The sequence below is a fragment of the Centrocercus urophasianus genome, unplaced genomic scaffold, assembly GCF_019232065.1.
Source record: "Centrocercus urophasianus isolate 14NV4802_14NV808 unplaced genomic scaffold, USGS_Curo_1.0 seq_73, whole genome shotgun sequence".
Lineage (NCBI taxonomy): Eukaryota > Metazoa > Chordata > Aves > Galliformes > Phasianidae > Centrocercus > Centrocercus urophasianus.
In genome coordinates, this window is record NW_024885344.1 from 10,887,558 (window position 1) to 10,907,930 (window position 20,373).

At 37.5% G+C, this 20,373-nt stretch overlaps 1 protein-coding gene across 5 annotated transcripts in view; it reads left to right on the forward strand.

The window, feature by feature from the left end:
* Nucleotides 1–20,373, forward strand: part of ERC1 (ELKS/RAB6-interacting/CAST family member 1) — a 288,936-nt gene that overhangs the window by 224,729 nt on the left and 43,834 nt on the right. For all 5 annotated transcript variants that reach the window (XM_042837662.1, XM_042837661.1, XM_042837663.1 and 2 more), the window contains one exon: nucleotides 7,935–8,079. In XM_042837662.1, coding sequence (XP_042693596.1) covers nucleotides 7,935–8,079 — 145 coding nt within the window. The remainder of the gene's footprint in view (nucleotides 1–7,934; nucleotides 8,080–20,373) is intronic.

The following is a 20,373-nucleotide window of genomic DNA, read 5'->3' on the forward strand; positions in this document are numbered from 1 at the left end:
CCATTCATGCAAAGGAAAATCAAAGAAGTGTCTCTCAAGACCACGCAACTCTATTTGCAAATAATTTACGTACTTATCTCTTGTTTTCCAGCTGTGTTTACTTATAGGTGGTAACACTGAAAAGGGTAGTGAAAAGGTACAAATTCAGGATGCTTCAAGTTGACAGACAATTTTCTTCCGTTTGTCTGAATATGCAGTTCTTTCTTACACAATATGGTTCTTACTGTAATGATGATTTGCCGTTTTATCAGCATTAAAATCTTGATCAGCATTTTCCTTAGGCTTTGAGTAAATACGGCAGCTGTGAGGGTTTAAATCACAGAGCTGAGAAACTGCTGAAACCCCATTCAGACAAGACAAAGGTAACTTCTTGACTCAGGAAGTGAGTACAGGAGTGGAAGGAGTAGTATTATACCTCTTGAGTGAGGGTGTAAGTCTGTGTTTGGGAAATTAATTTGCAGCTTGAGGTTTGATTGCTGCCAGCTGTAATTAAAAGAGCAGGTAGTACATATTGCCAAGTTAGATTTTTTCCCACCTCTTTGCAGAAAGATGTTGCTACTGTTTCTCTTGGACAAATGTTTTACTTGCTATGTGCTTTTCGTATGGCTGCATCTTAAATACTGCAGAAATTGTAGATGGTGCAGCTTTTGGCAACTTGCTTCAAATAAGGTACTGATCTATTAGTGTGTTAAAATGGTGTTCTTTGGTCTGCCTGCCTGTATCTTTTCCAAGTTATTTAAGAACCTAATTTTAGTATCTAGAACCTTGAGTGAACTGCCTCCTTCCTCACGAGCTCCTGGTGGGATGATGACTTTCAGTTACCAGCGTCTCAGAGTGTTGAAATCTGAAATTTGCTCTCAGTGTGGTTCAGAGCAGTCAGAATTTCTTAATTTTCTGAAGATGATCTCTAACTGGCAAAAAAATAAAAATAAAATAAAATAAATGTAAGAAAAAACCTCTGAGTTTAGAACTACGTCTGTATATGTATTGACAGAGTAGTATGAGAAGGATGCTAGTCCTAGCACAACTACCCATTGGCTCAGCTGTTTGGTGTGCTATTTTACTAATTACTTTTTAATAGCTTATCAGATGTGAACCAACGAACTAGTGTTAATCTTCCAAACTCATGAAATCATTAAATACCATGTCTCCTATCACTTTTATTTTCTAAGCTGTTACCTTAATGTCTATCTAAACATCATAGTTTGCCTGAATTGCTTTTTATGTTGTCATCACTTTATGGGAGGTTTTTTGTTTTCTTTTTAAATCATATGAAAACAGTAGAATTCTTATTTTAATGTTGATTTGACAGTTTAAGTCTTACAAATATCTGCTGTAGAAGAGGATTAGAAGCTTGATGGGTATTTTCTGTAGGCTTTAAGTGAATAGTGATTGCAGTGGACTAAAATCAGACAACTGATACAAGTACTGGCCAACTAACAGCTCTTTCCTTCTGTGGCAGCTGATGCCTGTACAGCTAGAGACTAAACAGTTTATGAAACAGCAGAACCTTTCCACTTCTAAGCCTTGTGCATTAAAGGCATGCCAGGCGTAATTACAGTTTATTTTAATGTACCGAGTTGAGAACTCTGGGAGGTCATTCATTTCTCACAGAAGAGCAGCAGCATCTACTGAAGGAGCTGACTAGACTGCTGTGAGCTTGTGCCTACCTACAGATTTGATCTCCATGATGAAACCAGACCCGATCGAATTAGCCCAGTTCCTCAGTGACATTAAAATCAATGCTGCTAGTGATCTCAACACTGCTTTTTTATTATCTCATTTACACTTTGAGAAATACCCCACATAGGAAAAAGTCTCATAATTTTTAATGATATAGAACGGTGTGTTTTTAACATTTCTAATTGGAATTTGTGTTATTCATTGAAATATTACGTTTAAATATTTCAAGTAGATTTAAAATAGTTACACTGTGAAGCATCATTAATTCAGTGCACGTTGCAGCCTGTTACTCCTCCAAATGATAGAGCTGATAAATATTTGTGTATTAAAATCCTCCGAACTATGATGTATCGTCTAAAACTGACTTTTAAATTCACTTTGTGATAGTTTTTACCAAAATAATTCCTCTTTACTAGGAAAGAACTGTGAAGAACTTGCACAGTCTTCTGAAACCAAGTTATTAAGGCACTGTTTATACATCTTAATTCTATTACTTCTGTGCCAGAGGATGAGGTATTCTGGTAGTTAAAACACTTAAGGTATTGCAGATGAACTTTTTTTTTATTTCTTCTTATTGGACTTCTCTTACTACAGCTCATTATCCAGCAATATAGCACACTGGTCCTGCATTGCTGAGGGTTTCTGACTAGTTAGAAAGCCTCATGTCCCTGTTTTCAAAAATACGCTGTGGCTCACCGAAGAGGAAAAAGAGGAATTAAACAAGTCTAGTGTCTCCAGTACTCCAAGGAGATGTGTAAGGAGATACGATTACACTGCACACTGGGTTGTTTTGGTGGTAATCGTGCTTGGTAACTGGCATTTTCTCATTTTCCAGCCTCATTCAAATACTCAAGCTGTAGATCACTTATTTATCCTCATCCAAGCCCATACAAAAAATCTCATAAGTGCTGTATTTGTCTTTTTCTGGGGCCTCTGTAAACATGTATATGAGTTACTAGCACCTGCCATTTGTACTAAAGTCTGTGCAGCTGAACTTCTCTCTAAGAATAATGTTGTTCAGCATATTTACAACTTTAAGCCCCTTGTTCTGTGCTACAGAGAGGTTTAGAAAATGCTGCTTCGATGAGTGCCTTTTATTTCTACAGTTTGCAGTGTTAGGAATACATAATTCTAAAAAAGTACATTTTTATGCTTTCATTTTAAAAAAAAGAGTCTTTATTTGATTAAGGGACATTCTTAAAGCTTTGACTTGATTCAAGTCCTATAGTGAAAACTTAGCTGAAATTTAAACAATTGCCTTCTTGTCCTGTTATTTTCCTGTAGTTAGATGTTTACATTCAAGAGCTGAAAGAGTTGTGTCTTTGCATACTATTCGTTGTTGTATCACAACAAAAGTATTAGGATGACCAGAAGATGCTACAGGACAACTTCCTCAGGTGTGCTTCATAGACTTACAGTATCTGTCATCAGGAGAATTCAATCATGGCAATTTGCAATGACTTCTCTGCTCTATGATCGTCACTGCCTTCCACATGGTATTTTGGTCTGCTGAATCCATCCATATCTTACAGTTGGAATCATTTCTTGTTATCATTGCATCTTTGGTATCAACTGTGAGAAATCTCAGACCCAGCTGTACAGCTGAGAAAATGGAGACTGGGGGTGAATCAGAAGTACCCCAAAGGACAGCTGTTTTGCCTTATTTATCTGCAGAATACATCCAGCACCATATGTTAAGAACTGAACTAACTTGGTCTTGGTACCACTCCAGTCTGTGGTGATCATGATTTTATCAGTGAAAGGCTGCAGCATAAATGGAGGAAAAATAATCCCTCTTCTCGATAGAGAACTTCTTTTTGTCCAGTTCAGAGGTAATCCTAATTCTCTTTTCACTAAATTTTCTTCTTCTGTTATTATTAAAACCACCTTAATGCCTCCTTACATCTTGTGAGCTATGGTACAGCTCAGAACAGGCTATAGAGTCTGCTGAAATAAAGAGAGAGATAGAATTACAGAATAATTTAGGTTGAAAAAGACCCATAAGATCATCAAGCCTAACCATCCACCTAACACCACCAAGTGCACCACTAGACCATGTCCTTAAGTGTAACATCCACATGTCTATTAAATACCTTCAGTGATGGGAACTCCACACTTCTGTGGGCTTGTTCCCATGTCCATGTACCCTTTTCATTGAGAAAATCTTTCTGATATCCAACTTAAAACTTACCTGGTGCAAATTGAAACCGTTTCCTTGCATAATAGAGACAGTGCTCCCCCTGTTCAGTTATAGTTGGCACAGAAATACCCAACCTAACATATATGGGTTGTGTTTATATGAGCTGTAGTGACTCTGGTGTGAAAGAGCATTTTTAAAAAATCATCTTGGGTTTTGTCTCGCTTCAGTTCCAGAAAGTATTCAGAAAGACACAACTCCTTTCACCCCATTTCTTGACCAACAGCCACATATCACAGATAATAGAGCACTGAAGTTTTGAACGGTAGGATGTTTTTTTCTGAGCTGCTGTAGTGAAGTTTACACAGTGATAAATATGTGACAGATCGCTATCCATTATCTCACTGTCCTGGAATTTTCATTTAAGAAGTAGAGATGAGCAACAAAACATTTGATTGCAGAGGTAAGCCTTACATTCTCTTTGAGGCACCTCAAATTTCATGCCAGAGTAAAGGCTGTGTAGATACTATTACAGAGATATTCTTGGCTTTGGTCCTGAATCATCAGCGAGGATTGTGGATTTACTATTAAAAGAATAAGTGTTTCTTTAGAATCAAAACAGATTACTGTAAAGAAAGTGAAAATTACCAGAACACCAAACCAGTCTGTCTTTCCCAGGATACCAATAGCTAGAAAAAGCAGAGGTCATGTATCATATTTTGTCACTTCATTCTATTGATATTTTTCATGTTTCAGGCAGACATCCAAAGTTGGATACTTTTCCATAAAGGAAAAGCAACAAAAACAAAGTTGCAGTAATAATGCAGCCATTATCAGTTGTTCCCACACCTACAATGTTGATTCGACAACTGGGAATGTGATGCACACCTTTTCCTTTCTTCATGGAATAAATGTATTTAGAGTATCTTTCCATTATTTTAAAGCATCTAAAAATACCTGACTTTGTGGTGTCATGTCATGAAGTTCAAGGAATGAATTAAGGTGCCGATTTTTCTACAGTCTAGGTAGTATATAATATAGGAAAGATTTAGGCACCGGATCTGTCATTTTTGATATGTTGTTAGTCCACCTAAAGCAAGCTTACTCTGTTTGCATGCAGAAGAAACACATAAATCCAGAGAGAAATTCCATCACAGAAAGTCTATTGTGTAAGTCTATTCTGCTGTCAGATGGTGAAAAAAAATTGGTCTGTTGAAACATGTTGTTGTCTTTTTCTTGGAATACACAGTTCTTATACTTTTTTTTTTTTTTAAATACATATATTAGATATATGGCTTCAGTTGAAATTCTTTTAATAACAAACATCTGTATATGGGTAGTAATCAATGGAGCAACAGAGGGGATGAACAGAGATCATATCTTAGCAGTGAGGCTTTTTTATGCTCTGGTTTCTTCAGCCTGTGCAGTGATAGAGGTCTTCAGCTTAAACAGGCATAAATATTTCTTAAGAGCATGCTCACAAACACAAACTAGGATCAGAAGGAAGACAGGTCATGCTTCGTCATCCTCTTCTTACCTAGATCTGTAATCCATAAGAAAAAGTTGTTATTCCATTCCCAGCTATCACATGTGAAAACAGTCGTGGATTTTCTTATTGGTGAATCATGTCGATTCACCCATTGTCTCAGAAAAACTCCACACCTTTCAAGTGAGAGCTATGTTGTGTTTGTTTGGTTTTTTTCACCTGTAAAAATAACAAGAGCTTTTTTAAATGCGATGTCTCATCCATACAGTTCCAAAGAGAAGTTGCTTAAGAAACTAGTTGCTTCTACTCTGGTGCTGTGGAGTCCATGTGCCTTTCACAAAACTCTTCTCAATCTGTGGTGTGAAGTGCTGTGCTGGTTACTGCTGTGCTGGGTCAAAGGGTTACAGTCCCGAGTTTCTCAGAAGCTACTGTCTTCTCAGATGTGTCAGCATAACTGCACATGCAGTCAATTCCTGGTCCCGTTCTATTAAAATGATGTATATTGGGCATTTTAAGAGGAAAAACTATTGTTCAAACTTCTTGGAAGAGCAAGGTCAAGAAGTGAATATATGTGCTGTTGTTAGTACAGTTTGGAGGAGGGATTAGTGTGTATCCAGGACAATAAATTCTTCATCAAGCTCAGCTGCAGCCAATGCAAACTATACGACTACTTCCTACATATTTAGGAATGCGTCTCCCTACACTCTTGATTTAAGCCCTGAAATCCCTGATGGAATTATTTCACTCCCCATTCTCAGAAACACTGCAGTAATAGATGCATCTTTCCATGCTCAGTAACATAAAAAAAAATGTGAAGTTTTCAGCATCTAAAATAAAAATTTCTGTATTCAGGTAGTACCAATCATTTCCTTTTCCAAACCGTAGGCTTAGAAGTCCATTGTGTTGGACACATATGTTTAAAACATCAATATTAAATGATAGTGGTTCGATTTCTCCCTTTTTTCCAAATTTTCTCTGTCATGTCTTCTTTCACATGGAGCTCAATGAGTACACTTTTTGAAGCAAGTATTTTTGTTTTATCCACACTTAAGTTGTGTAAAAAGAAAGATACAGAAGTAAAATGAGAAAGCTGATTTAGTCTCCTCAAGGAGTAGTAATAGATGAATTAGGAAAAGAAGATTTAACGTCATTACTACCCTTAGCAATCTGTCATTGTGATCCTAAGTCAGCAGGTTATGAATGGGTCTTGATTATAAAAAGATCTTGACAACAAATGGATGTATTGGTATAATTAACATTGATCTTAATTGTTTACACTGAGGTTCTTCAACGTTTCTTATGGTTTTAATAAACAACTGTTATGGCACCGTTGTTAGTATAATAATTGCTGTTGTCATGATTAGTAGAATAATTTTAGCACCCCTTATTATTCTTGAAAATTATTTTTCTGAAATTATTAACATTGCTATGACCTTCTTTACAATGAGGTCAAAGTTTGGATTATTTGGGAATTTGGAACCTTTACTACTTTGATTCCATTTACAACTAAATGTTTAGATTAAAGGTAGAAAATCTGTAATGTTCCAGCTCCCTCTTTCTTCATTGCTCCTGCATGATAACACCTTTCACACCATGGTTAGGAAGGGCCTCTGTTCTACTCCTTTACGTAGTGGAACAGCATGTCTCCTTTTTTATGAGGTCAGGGACTGGCCATTCCTATTGGACAACAAGTTTTCCTTTATGTTATGTATATCCTGACTTGGCCACAGCAATCAGAGGTGAGAATTATGGTCAGAAACAGTGGTTTTCCCTAATGTATAGCAGCCCTTTGAATTCAAGAAGTGCTGTTGTATCGACAAGGTTACTGTCTGCATCTCCCCTCTCTGCAGTACCTACAAAATGTTTCAGACAACACTGGGATATTTGTGAGAGTTTTTTTGCTATTGGTAAGGTGGTGTTTCTATATCTGGTTATTAAACTGCTATGGAATGTTCTTGCTTAAAATATTTCTTCAAAGTTGCAAAAGGTTTGTAACTTTTTTCTTAATTACTCAAGATATACATCAAAGAGCCCACTATTATATTGATTGCTTGCAAACAAAAGTTAGAGAATAGCTCAAGCATGCTTAAGGGCATCTATTTCAGCATCTGTCTTGTAGCACAAAAAGTGTCCGTGTCATCATATGCTTCTGGGAATACTCCGTATTGTTCAAGTGATTTCAATAAACTTGTCACATGCCATCTCCCTTCTAAAATAGCTGCAGGAATAGGCAATGTAACCTAATGTAATTTAACACAGAAGTCTTATGATTAGTTAAGTATTTTTGTGTGCATTCTCAAAATCCATTCTGGAAATGTAAACCAGTATAAGGAATGAAAATCTTCAGAGAAGGAAGCAATAAATGGTAGTTATTAAAAATGGAGCAGCTAAGTGAAGAATAATAGCACATAATATGTTTTTCTTGTCCTATAAGCAACTTTGGTATCAGCACTGTCATCTTGGGTCTGGGGGCAGGTGGGTCTCGGCTTCCTGCTGCACCGATGGATGTAGAACCACAGTAACCATGTTTATTTCTGCTCAGTGGAGTTGCATGCTGCTACAATGTTTATTGTATGTTCAATTCTCTTAGTTCCGCAGTATGATCACATAGCTACATGTGTTTTTCAGACAAGAAGCCCTTCTTGCTGCCATTAGTGAAAAAGATGCCAATATTGCTCTGCTAGAGCTTTCATCCTCTAAGAAGAAGACTCAAGATGAAGTGGCTGCCCTCAAACGAGAGAAAGATCGCCTTGTGCAACAGCTCAAGCAGCAGGTGAGTAGAGGGAGGATAGGAAAGAAACCAGTTCATAATTTAATGTGAGGTTATTATCTTGATTTTTGGAACTAATAATACATAATCTCCATCTATCAGAACAAAAAGTGCATAAATATGGACTTTAAACTAGCTACTCATCATGAGCTCTGTAAAACATGGTGGGAATGAAACAGTCTCAATTATAAAGGAAGTTTCTTTGTGTCCCTGCCTCATTATTAAATGTATGGTACTATATGTAGGACTCTATGATTTAAAAAGACGTTTATCTTTAACTTCCAGAGGCACATGGAAGTGCAGTGATAGTACTTGTGGTGACCTGTATTTTTCTTGTCAGAGAGGAAGCATAGACTGAAGAAAATTCTTGCTATAAAGGTCAAATGCATCTGTTACACTGCACAGTCTCTGCTGTGGTTCCTAATCTATGACAGAAGCACTATAAGGGAATGGCAGCTACTTGAGTGGAATCCGGGAGGTCTCATGCTAGTGAAGAGATTGGTCCCTTTCTATTTCTGTGCTTTCCCTGTTTCCAAGTTCTGTATGTTTAAGCAAAATGATCAGAAAAAACATATTTCGATTCAAGCTTTTAAAATTATGTTTTGATATTAAATGCAAAGCGAAAGATACAGTGCCAATGAAAGAATGAGGAAGCAGAAGGCAAATTTGTCAGTAGGAGATCCAGAAGGTGTGTAGATTTTTCACTTTAACACTTTTGGTGGATTATGCTATGTTCCTCACGTGCCACATTCCCTGAAAGAGCATATAATACTACTGTCAATCCAGTAGCAACTTCTTCAGTGTCACTGATTCCATCTTCATCAAGTTCTACGTGTATTTCATTTGTCAAACATTATTTTTCTTGCTGTCAAAAACTAAGACAAAAGCAGGTCTGGTCCCTAATAAGGGATTCCTCTGCTTCTTCCTTAGAAAATACAAGTAGGTTACTGGTCCTGTATTTTTAAGATGACAATTATGTGCTGTTTAATTGTGCAGCAAGGGTTGTGCAGTTTTACAGTAGCATTAAAAGAAGTAGAAAATACCATTTACCCATTTACTTTTGAGCAAAGGTTGTAACTACTTTCACTCATCACCCAGATGCCCTCCTACTACGACAGGATTCTGAAGTGTTGACAGCAACTGTACTTATTTTCTTAGAGTAACTGTCTGTAGGTGTAACAGCCTTAATATACATTATTACTCGTTTTAAGACAAAATTGGCATTTTTTTTTATTAGCAGTTCTTGTCACAAATTTAAATTATAGCTCCTTTATGCACATTGTTCTTCCTCGTATCCTTCTGATTATCCTTGGTTGGTGAAGAGAATGGTCTTTACGGTTGGTTTTTGTGTTTTTTTTCCTACTGAATACTTGTGTGTATGCAGTTTGTATATTAACATTGTGATTTTCTGTAGTGTCTTAAGTTTCACCTAGATGACTTTTAGAATGTTGGTAGTTCATATCAATAGTTTTCAGTGCTGATAAGTCACATAATATCGTATATTGTTCCTTCAAAAGCATTTCTCTGAAGGATGCCCATTCTAACTGCTTTTATGCATAGGTACAACGTACTTAATTTTCAAAATAAACAAATGCATGAGAGATTAACTTGAAATTTTTCTTGCTATGACCTGTATGAATTGAGGCCACTTCTGGTTGGACTAGATGATCTTATAGGTCGTTTTCAACCTTGTGATTCTATGATTCTATGATTCTGTGGACTTACATGTTGTCTGTTTTTTGGATCAGTAGCCCCTTTTTAAAAAAATCATTGGAATATCCAAATGCCTTTGAAGTTTCTGAATCCAAAATTGCCCTTATCTGTAAAGACTCTTAATTGTTCCTCTTCTTAAAAGAACCTTGAAGAAAGCATGCAGTACATCACAGTCTCCTCAAACATCTCTGCTCCGAGCATTATATATAAATAGTATGTGAGCAGTATAAGTACAAATATAAAGTCATAGACAACAGGACTGTGAGGTACTGTCCAGTGCATCTAAGGCAGAATATATGTTTATATATAAACAATTTAAACTCTATTAAAGCTGTACTTGACATATCCTTATTTGATGTAACAGAGATTTGACATAATCTATCCTACATTGTAAGAGTATATCATCTTTTGTCTTTCTTTGTGTGCCACCTTCAATACAAAAGAAAAAATTTTCAAAAGAAAAGCTCTTCAGAATTGCTTATTGTGGACAGTAATTCTATCAACAGACAATTCACCAACTCTGTAAGATATAGGGGACATGACATCACATTTATTTCTTCAATACAAATAGTTTTAATATGTAGTTTTTCTGCATTGAGTCACCAACTCAAATCACCAACTACAGCAGCTCCAGACACAGGAGATGGGGCAGAAGACATAGCTATGAAAAGGCTATGATATTTTCTGATTTGATGTTATTTTTTACGATTCTAATTACAAATATTTTCAAAGGGAAAATCATTTTTCCATGTGCTTTGCAAATAATCTGTTTGTTTTTCCCTTGTGGTTCTCTTTGGTAATTACAGGTCACCCAGCTGAACAGCCTTGTGTTTTCAAAAACAGTCACAATGCCTCTTCATCAGTTTAAACTTTCTCTGAGTACATCCTACTCTACATCTCGAACAAAGGTCCATCTCTGTTAGCAGTTCCAGGGACTGTATCACATTTCAGGAATGTCTTAGAAGTTTAGCTGCAGTTCCTAAAATTCCATTAGAAATCATGAGTGAAAAATCAAACTTGTATTAAACAGTGTTCAAGAAAAACAAGCGGTGCTGGTTAATCAAGATCTTCTGGAAGACTCTGAAAAGCAACTCTGGATCTTAAAAAGTTGATTCATTCCTTCAGATTCAGAGTTGGGATCCTGACCTCAGTATTTCCTTCCTTGTGTCTTCAATACTATTTTAGGACTGTTGAGATCCCTGATAAGTATGTTGTATTTCAGTCCATCCCATTTCAAGGAAACACTTACAGTTTGTTGTGGGAAAGCAGTTCTTTCGGTTGGCTAGAGAGCAGTGTTGACTAAGAGGTTCCAGTTTCCATGTACGTAGGATGCAAACAGAAGTGCTGAGCAATATCGGAAGGAGGTGGTTTGTGTAAAGAGTTACGCATACCGTGGTGAGCACCATGGGCCTGATTTACGAATCTGACAGCGAGCTAGAAAAGAGCTTCTGACAGAGATAACTGTTTAGAAAAGCAGTTTTCTGATCACATTATATTGAATGTGAATGGATCTAATTGTTGTCTATGTTGGGATTTCAGATTATGCCTTTTCATGGCTTGTGCTGGTTATCGCTGAGTGGCTACAATAACTTCTGTTGTTAGCAGACTGACTCACTGTTAATTGACTTTTCTTAGCGTATATAAAGATGCAACTCTTTCCTAAAACAAGAGCAGTCTATCATTAAGTCCCAATTTACATCTTAAGAAATAATTTCCATGTTCTTCTGCCCCACAATTTCAAATGATTTTTTCTTACTTAAAACTAGTTGTGAAGACAGAGATTTGTCAATGGAAGATCATATTGATACTTGAAGATTCTGTGATTATTCTTTCCTCTGTCTCTTCCCAACACTGTGTCCTATTCCAAGCCGCTCGCCTGGGAAGGGTATTACTATGAAAGAGAAGGAAGGAGTGCTGCCAAAGGCATTTTGGTTCTTTAATATACATACTTAAAGAAATTAAAGTTTGGATGAAGAGAGGCATTTCGGAAAGAGGATATGGCATGAATGTTGTTTTAATTTAGAATTTCTAGGCTCTGAATTGCAGGAATGTGCCTCAATATAGAGACCATTTCCTAATGAGGCACTCAGCATTGACCAGGCTTTCCAGTAAATGGAGCTGCCTGTTTCATATTGGTTGTCAGTTTGCATGAGGGATTTCCTCTATCATTGGAAAGGGAGGCCAATTGCAGGGCGAGGGTCACCAGCTAATGTGGTCCCAATTTACTTCCTCCCAAAGTACTTTGTCTCCTTGACTGGTTCATGGCGAAAGAGCGGTTGGGAGGCTGCCCCACATGAGGAGGCCAGGGCTGATGCAAGAATACAGAGCTGATGGTTGCCTAACACAGTCCAGATGTAGTGTGGCGAGCGCCAGCCTCAGTGCTCAGTTTATATGCCATACAGAAGTCCCTGCAATGTGTGTCATGCTGGAATTGAAAGAGACCTGAGGAGCTTTGTGGCAGCATGTCCACCACTGTCCTGTTAGAAAAGAGCATATTTACCATTTATGCATTTTTTTGTCAAAGGGAATTTTAAAAAGTCAGGATGTTTTTGTTGTAGCTGTGTGAAATCCTACTTCTTAAGTTTTGAGTTGTAAATGGAAGGCATATATGAATGGGCTGAGGTTTTCCTGTCTGTGGGCTTTGAGTCTCAAATGTTTGGGGTTTTCTACTAGGAGCTATTTGGAGTAAAGATTGTCATTTTCTGTGTTTATACAATGTCTAGCACAGTGGGGGCCTAACTTGACCAATATCTCTAAACATTATGATGCAATAAATGTCAAGTCATTAGTATGTAGTAGTCATACTAATGAAATTGTTAGGAGGCTCTGAACTTGTATCTGTGTCTGCCTTCTGAGCTTAGAGTGTAATTCCATTGAATTGTTTGTAAATCACCCTACTCATACTATTACATGATTCACCATACTTACTTGAATTATTATATAAAGATTTCGTAATTATTCTCAAATATTATTGTGATATCAAAACTAGCTTGGTTCAATTATATTGATGATGGAATCTCTAAATTTTCATTTTAGATGATGTGATGCCATGTTGCCCTGCAAGCTGGGTTGCTGAGTACATTTGTATTTTGCTGCCTTTTCTTACATAAAGTTCCCTAATCTATAAAACGTTGAATAATCTTTTAAAAACATTTACAGTTTTGGTCCCGTACTTTAGCTAAGCTTCCTCCTTCACATTTCATAAACATGAAGTTTATACTATCATGCAGGTTCTTAATGAAAAACATACTGAATAGTGCTGAACTCAGGACAGGTGTCCATGAAACACATCTGATTTATTCATCTATTCTGCTACTGAACAACTGTTAATTACTGTGGAGTATAATTTCCCAAAAAGTTTAATATCCATGTTTTTATATTTAAATCACAGAAAAACTGTCTCACTTTGAGGCAGAACCAGTTACCTGTATTCCATTCCTATAAAATCCTAGTGGACCCTCAGTCTTGAAAAGCCTTTTCTATGGCTCATCTGTCTTTACCATTACAATGCTATTGTTCATATATAATTTCCCTTACTGCAATTTAAACTCATTACTAGTTTTTGTATTTGTTACGAGCATGGAAAAATGAGATTGTTTCTTAGATATTTTTAGCAGCCATTTTTGTTTACATTGGTATCTCCTCATTATTATTTTTCTGTCCTAAAATGGTGTTCTCTGGGTATTGAAATTAATTTTGTTACTCACCAGTCTTAGTGATGACTGACACACAAAAGAAATGAGCAGTTTGATCTTCTTGGTTTTATTTTTTGATAGCTTTCATTTTTAACAGAGTAGGCTGTCAAGAATTGTCTTTGGCTCCTTTATGGTAATGTACATCTGCAATGTCTACTTCTTCTCTTTTAGTAGTTTCCATTTCATATTCAATTTTGACTTTGTACTTGTCCAATATACACTCTTGCTGTTCAGTTACTCTAAACTTTTTGAAAAAGAGCTTTTTTCTATCTTAGTAAGGGAGATAAGAAATCTAATTCTACTGAGAATATGGGTTATGTAGTCAATCTGCTTGCCATTAAGAGGAATCTTTAATACATTCTCTTCTGCCACTGTCTCCTCATCATAATTATTCCTTCTTCTGTAGGCCAAAATGAACTGAGAGGCTGTTATTTACCATTCCCAAAAATCGAGCAAAATTATTTGATGATGACTAGTACTATTAATGTTTGGTATTTATGCAGTATTCAATGCATACTTCATCTAGCATTGCAAGTCCCAAACTGTTGTCTCTGTGCTTCTTCCCTGCAGATTTTGGCTGACATTCCTTATGAATCCAAGTTACTGTAAGGATTTGTTTCCCAAGTAAATGTGGTTCATGGGAGCATGAGGAAAAGGAAAGAATTTTAGATTCCAGAATTGCCTCTCCCCCCTGAAAATGCTGGCTTTCCACTGTTACTTGTCTCCTTAGAAACCCAGCACACTGACACTTGACACTCTTTTGCTATGAGCTTTTCCAAAGTGAAGTTCCACTGGTTAGAGGGATTTTTCTTTGTAACAGGAGAATGTAAAAGGGTTCAGAGAAGACTGACAGGCAGTCTTTTTCCTCTCACTGCCATGGAGTTGTATTAGAATTACCCCACTTCTAGCAGGCTTTTATTACCACCCTGCCAGATGAAATACTGCAGATTCTGTAAATAATGCAGTTGTTTTTTTTTCCTTTGCCATAGCTACCCTGATTTGAAACCGTGTCTTATGAGTATGATGACATGAGCAGCAAAATAGCTTCATTTTCACATGATACATAGGTAATCCCTACAGGTAATTGCTAAACATAACCTGTTTCTGTGACAGCATTACCATTGCCCTCCAAGAGCATCTGAGAGTTCCTGCTGGTGCAGTGGTGCCCACTGAGTTTATTGAGTGGAAGCACCTCTCAGAACATGGCAGATGTTGTATTTAAGTTGTCTGGTATGGTGATGGTGGCTTCTTCATAGCTGAGAAAGAAACTAAAGTATATGTTTGAAAGAAGTGACGTCATTCAGGGAAGGTGGATCCATCTTCATTTATTGATCCTTTTGCTACAGTGTCTGCATGTTTGCACTAGCAAGATGGGCGAGATGGAAATAGATGAAAAAGTGGGGAAAAATCTGTGTGATAAGAAGGCTGAGGGCAGAAGAGTTTGAAGGGGACTTGGATGTCAGAAGTTCATGCATGTATTGGGCCAAACAGAACTTATTCTCTGAATGCTGGTATTCTCTAAGTTTTGGGTTAATCTATTTGAAAAAGCAATGGACAAATTAACCTGCTTTGCCAGGAAATTTTAAAGAAATAGTGGCGCTTTTTGAGAAATACTGCCAGATATGGTGGACTTGTTACCTTAAGAGTACAGTCACAGCCTCATTTACACAGTCTAGGTTCATGTAGAGTCACAGTAAAGTGATCTTTTTTAAGGTTCTTGTACCGCTGCTGTGTGAAGGCTCAAATGCAGCTTTACAAAATTTGAATCTACTGTCTTCAATAAATAAAGATATTGAAATATGTTGTTTTTATAGTCCGGTTTTAGCTTTCTGACAGTGTAGCTGGCATGCAGGTGAGCAGGTGGAAGTGAGGGAAAGCACTCGTACACATCTTAGTCAGGAAGCTATTTGACTAGAAACAGAAGAGACTTCTGGCTGAAGTGAACATATATCCCCTAATTGGCTCCCATCGAGCATTGCCAGCTGTCAAAGTCAAACATTGTGGCTTTTGTCGAAGGCCTGTAATCCACCCAGATTATCAGTCACAGTGCCACTCACTTTGCCAGTTGTTGCTCCTCTGTAATTATTTCTGTCAGATGGAGAGCTCTGCCAGGAGCAGGCGCAAATAATCTGACAGACACCAAGCAGGCACAGAAAGTGAGGCTCCGTCATGCCCTTGAACACAACCTTGAAGTGCAAAATAAAGAAAGTACCTTCTCCTTGCCACGTGTTCCAGACCTTTTTCCCATCATTTTTAATCATTAGTTACCACAATAACAGCATTCAGTGCAGTGACAGCGGTCTTCTGTGACAGCATTTCATCTTTCTGTTGTGTTACATGGTCTCCTTCCTTTCTCCTTCCTCCTTTTACCTTTACTTCTGCCTCTTGTATTACTAAATAATGATATAGATTCAAACAAGTGCTGTGCTGAAGCTGGCCTTATGATGCCAGAGAAATAAACTTTCTGATGGCCCTACTGTAAAAAGCCTTATCTATTTTCTGCTTGTACTTTGACTGAGGCTTCAGCAGGTAGTTTTTAGGGCTTTTCTATTATGTATCTGTAGGCTTGCTTGGAGAGGAAGGTTTGCTTCTCCATTGAGAGACACAGACTTATAAAATTACTTTGGAAGAAAGATGACAAAGCATTACTTGCTACCTTTTCCTTACAGACACTGGGTAATACTGTAAAAATAATCTATGGATTGATTCTTTCCTGGTTCAAACTCGGTTTCCAGAAACTTTTAGAAGTATTCCTCCATTTTATTGATTGTATTATTAATATTGTCGTATTGTAATTATACAGCTTTTTAATTCATTTAAACTTAGCATAAATAAATGTAAATAAATAGGATAGTTGTTAAAAGCATCCACTGCCGCATTTACAGTGTCTCTCATTCAAGGATTACAAAGCCCTGTCTAAATTATTAAAGCATTGTTTTTCCTTGATAGAAAATCAGGATTGCATAGTATATCAAATTAGTGGTTAAGACACCCTGCATCCCATTGGTGTGTCTTTTCTATTTACTGGCAACTAGTCCGCTGGTGCTCAGCATCAGCTAGGGCACCTCTCCTATGAGGACAGGCTGAGACAGCTGGAATCTTGAGCCTGAAGAAGAGAAGGCTCTGGGGGGACCTTATAGTGGCCTTCCAGTACCTGAAAGGGGCCTACAGAAAAGTTGGGGAGGGATTTTTTATAAGGGCATGTAGTGATAGCATGGCTTTAAACTGGAAAAGGGTAGATTTAGACTAGATACTAGGAAGAAATTCTTTACAGTAGGGTATTGAGACACTGGAACTGGTTTCCCAAAGAGGTTGTGGATGCCCCCTCCCTAGAAACATGCTGGATGGGGCTTTGAGCAGTCTGGTCTAGAGGGAGGTGTCCCTGTCTGTAGCAGGGGGATTGGAACTAGAGTTTGGAACTAGATGATCTTAAAGGTCCCTCCAACCCAAACCATTCTATGATTCTATGATAGTTAAGCCTGCACTGGGAGGACTTTGTGCAAGTGTTACTAATGAGTTAAGAACATTGTATGAGCTTGGTGGAATGGTGTAAATGCAGTCATTGTCATTTCACATAATTGTACTACACAGTGATTAGCTGTGGTTGTTGTGGCACAAACCATTGATCTGATAGGCATTATTTTGCTGTTAAATAGAGAGAAAGTGTTGAAGCAGATTTTTTTTAATAAAGACATCGAACAGATCAAATTTATTAATTTTTATGTGACTTCTGTGCTCTGAATTTTATGTTGAGAAGAGTAACCTGTCAGTTTCTGACAGTCTTTCTGCTAGCTGATGAATTTGTGAGATTCAGAACCAGCAGTTTAGAAGAGCTCAACGCTGCCAATAGTCATTAACTCAAGGAATAAAATTATCGGCGCATCTTCTTTTGCTTAAAAGTTACAGCTTGTGTGGTAGTTGGGAAGGATCCATGCACAGCAACTTCCTGTTTGCTGTCCAGTGGCAGGATGTGCCTCAGGAATAAAATATTTGAGACTTTCCAACAGCTGGTTCTTGTGGCCAGGTTGGTTTGGCATCACTGTTTTGGTATTTGGTGTAATGACGTTTGAGTGCTGACCGGAAAAACAGAGTTTGTGATTACATTTAAATCATGTCATTTAGATGAACTGTTTACTGAACTCTGAAGTTTTGGTGACAGAGAGGATAAGATCTAATTCTGATGAAGTAATCCTAGGAATCACAGAATCACAGAATCTTAGGGGTTGGAAGGGACCTCCAGAGATCATCGAGTCCAACCCCCCTGCCAAAGCAGGTTCCCTACACCAGGTCACACAGGTAGGCATCCAGGCAGGTCTTGAACATCTCCAGAGAAGGAGACTCCACCACCTCCCTGGGCAGCCTGTTCCAATGAATATATTGTGTGTGAAGAAAAAGGGATTTGACACTGGAATTTCAGTTCTCATATGGGAAGATATGGAATGACTTCTTGTAGCACAGTAAAAGTGCAGTGATTATCCAAGATGAGTGCATGGTCATCCTTCCTGTATTTCATTGTTTAATGCAACCACATAGAATCATAGAATCACAGAATGGCCTGGGTTGATCATCTAGTTTCAACCCCCCTGCTATGTGCAAGGTCACCAACCACCAGACCAGGCTGCCCAGAGCCACATCCAGCCTGGCCTTGAATGCCTCCAGGAATGGGGCATCCACAGCCTCCTTGGGCAACCTGTTCCAGTGTGTCACCACCCTCTGTGTGAAAAACTGCCTCCTAATATCTAACCTAAACCTCTCCTGTCTCAGTTTAAAAACATTCCCCCTTGTCCTATCACCATCTACCTTTTTTTTCTATAATAACAATTCTCATCAATTAAAGCTGTTTTACATGACATTGGCAATTGTCTAGAAGACACTTAGATCCCATTAACCTCATCCACAGTCAAAATGTACCAATTAATGATATAATGATTATCTGTTCCTGTTTACTGGTACTGTTCCACAGGGAAGACAAAATATACTGAGCAGTTTCCTGCTCATGCTTTAAAGCAAGATTTTGTTTGTGATTACATTTCTTTGGATGAAAAGCCTAGTAAAAGTGTGGTTTCAGTGCTCTCTACATAAATGGCAATTCAGCATTTTATTGACATTCCTGAGGATATTCCTTAAGAAGGGGTTTTCAATCTGTTTGCTATAAAAGATGCCATTGAACAGTTGATATCCAATTCACAAATTAATAGTTAGTAGAAGACAGAGACAGCAACTTAAAACCATTTCACCAGCTTTAATACTGGTTTTAATTTGTGTGTGATCTGTAACAGGTAAGGTGATAAATGCAGCAAGCATTCAAAAAATGTGTAAGGAAAAGGTGAAGTCAGAGATATGTGGTGATTGGTAGAAGATTTCAAGTAGATTTCAGCTTTACAGTTGTGCAACTTGTAATGTGCTTTTTATTTGAAGGAAGAAGAGTCGATAGATTTGTGTGCCTGAAAATTAATGATCTAGAAGACAGCATATGTTGTATATTTGGGGTTTTACACAATAAATCAACACTATTTGGTTGCAAAACCAAAACAGAGAATTATAATTTCTACTATGTCAAAAACAGATAATGAAAAGTTAAGTCTTAGCTCTACAGAATGCACTTCAGCTTCAGTAAATAGCGAGTTGTTGATGAACAGCAGTCTCAGGAATTTTTCAGCTTATGCCCTGGAATATTTCTGTCTACAGATTTTTCCTCATGCTCCATCAAATTCCGAAAATAATTCCCTTTTTTGAATCAATCTGATTGAGCCTAGTCCAGTACACCGTATCTCAGGCTAGTGAATAGATAATGCAGAGGAAAATAGAAGTTTCATATTGCAGTTGGAAAACTGAGATACATGCTTGCAATTAGGCCTAAGTTTCTTGATTCTAATCCTTTGCTAATTTGCATACTACATTGTGGAAATTGGTAGGAGAGCGTATCAAGTTTATCAAAAGCAGTCATAGATTTATGAAATTAGGTATCGGTTTCTTGTGATAGCATCTGCAAATGGACTGGTGCTGATGGCTGCAGACTCCCTTCAGTTCTATTAAATTCACGGTATTATGTTCTAAAGAGTCCAAGTCTTAAAAAAAAAAGAAAGAAAGAAGGAAGGAAAGAAAAATTAAAAAAATAAAGACAAGCATTTTGCATTCCCTAATAAGTACATCTCTGCACTTTTTTCTCTGAGATGGAAAAGTGTTCATGTCCAAAGAAAAGGTGTGTATTTTTTCCCTAGAGGTAATGTTTTTGCCACTTGACATTTATGAATGTGTGTAAAAAGAGGATGGAGATTTTTTTGCTCCTTTGTGACTTGGGAAGCTGTGAGGGTTCTGTTAACAGCTGCCAACTCTGTAAGATAAGGATGAGAAAGCTGATACTGATGGAGATCCTGCTTCCAGTCCCTCCCACAAATGGGGGTCTGCAGGCAATGCTGTCAAATACAAGGTAGAGATTTTGACAGACTGTCTTTAGAGCAGTTGTGTTCTACTGTATCTAAGTGAACCTTTATTGAACAAAAATTAATGAATAAATAAAGGAATGGTCTCTGTCCTGCCCTTCTTTGCTTTAAACGTGGTACCAAAAGTTTGAGTCTTTTCAATACCAAGAAATGCTTTTAGGAACTGTGCATAAAGGCAAAATAAGTTGCAAACTCAGTGATCTGATTGCTGTCTGAATTTACTCGGCATAATCACATTTATCATGTAGACATAAGATTAGTGAGGCACTCAACCACCCTCAGTTTCAAGTGTGAGTACATTTACCTTTACTATAACATCTCACAAATCTAGGTTATCAGTAGGTGATTATCAGTTTCTCAACTTCCATAGTACCTTACTCTCCAAATATGTATTAGGTCTGATCACTGTACTGATGCTGAGGGGAAGTAATGGTCTTTTATCTTGA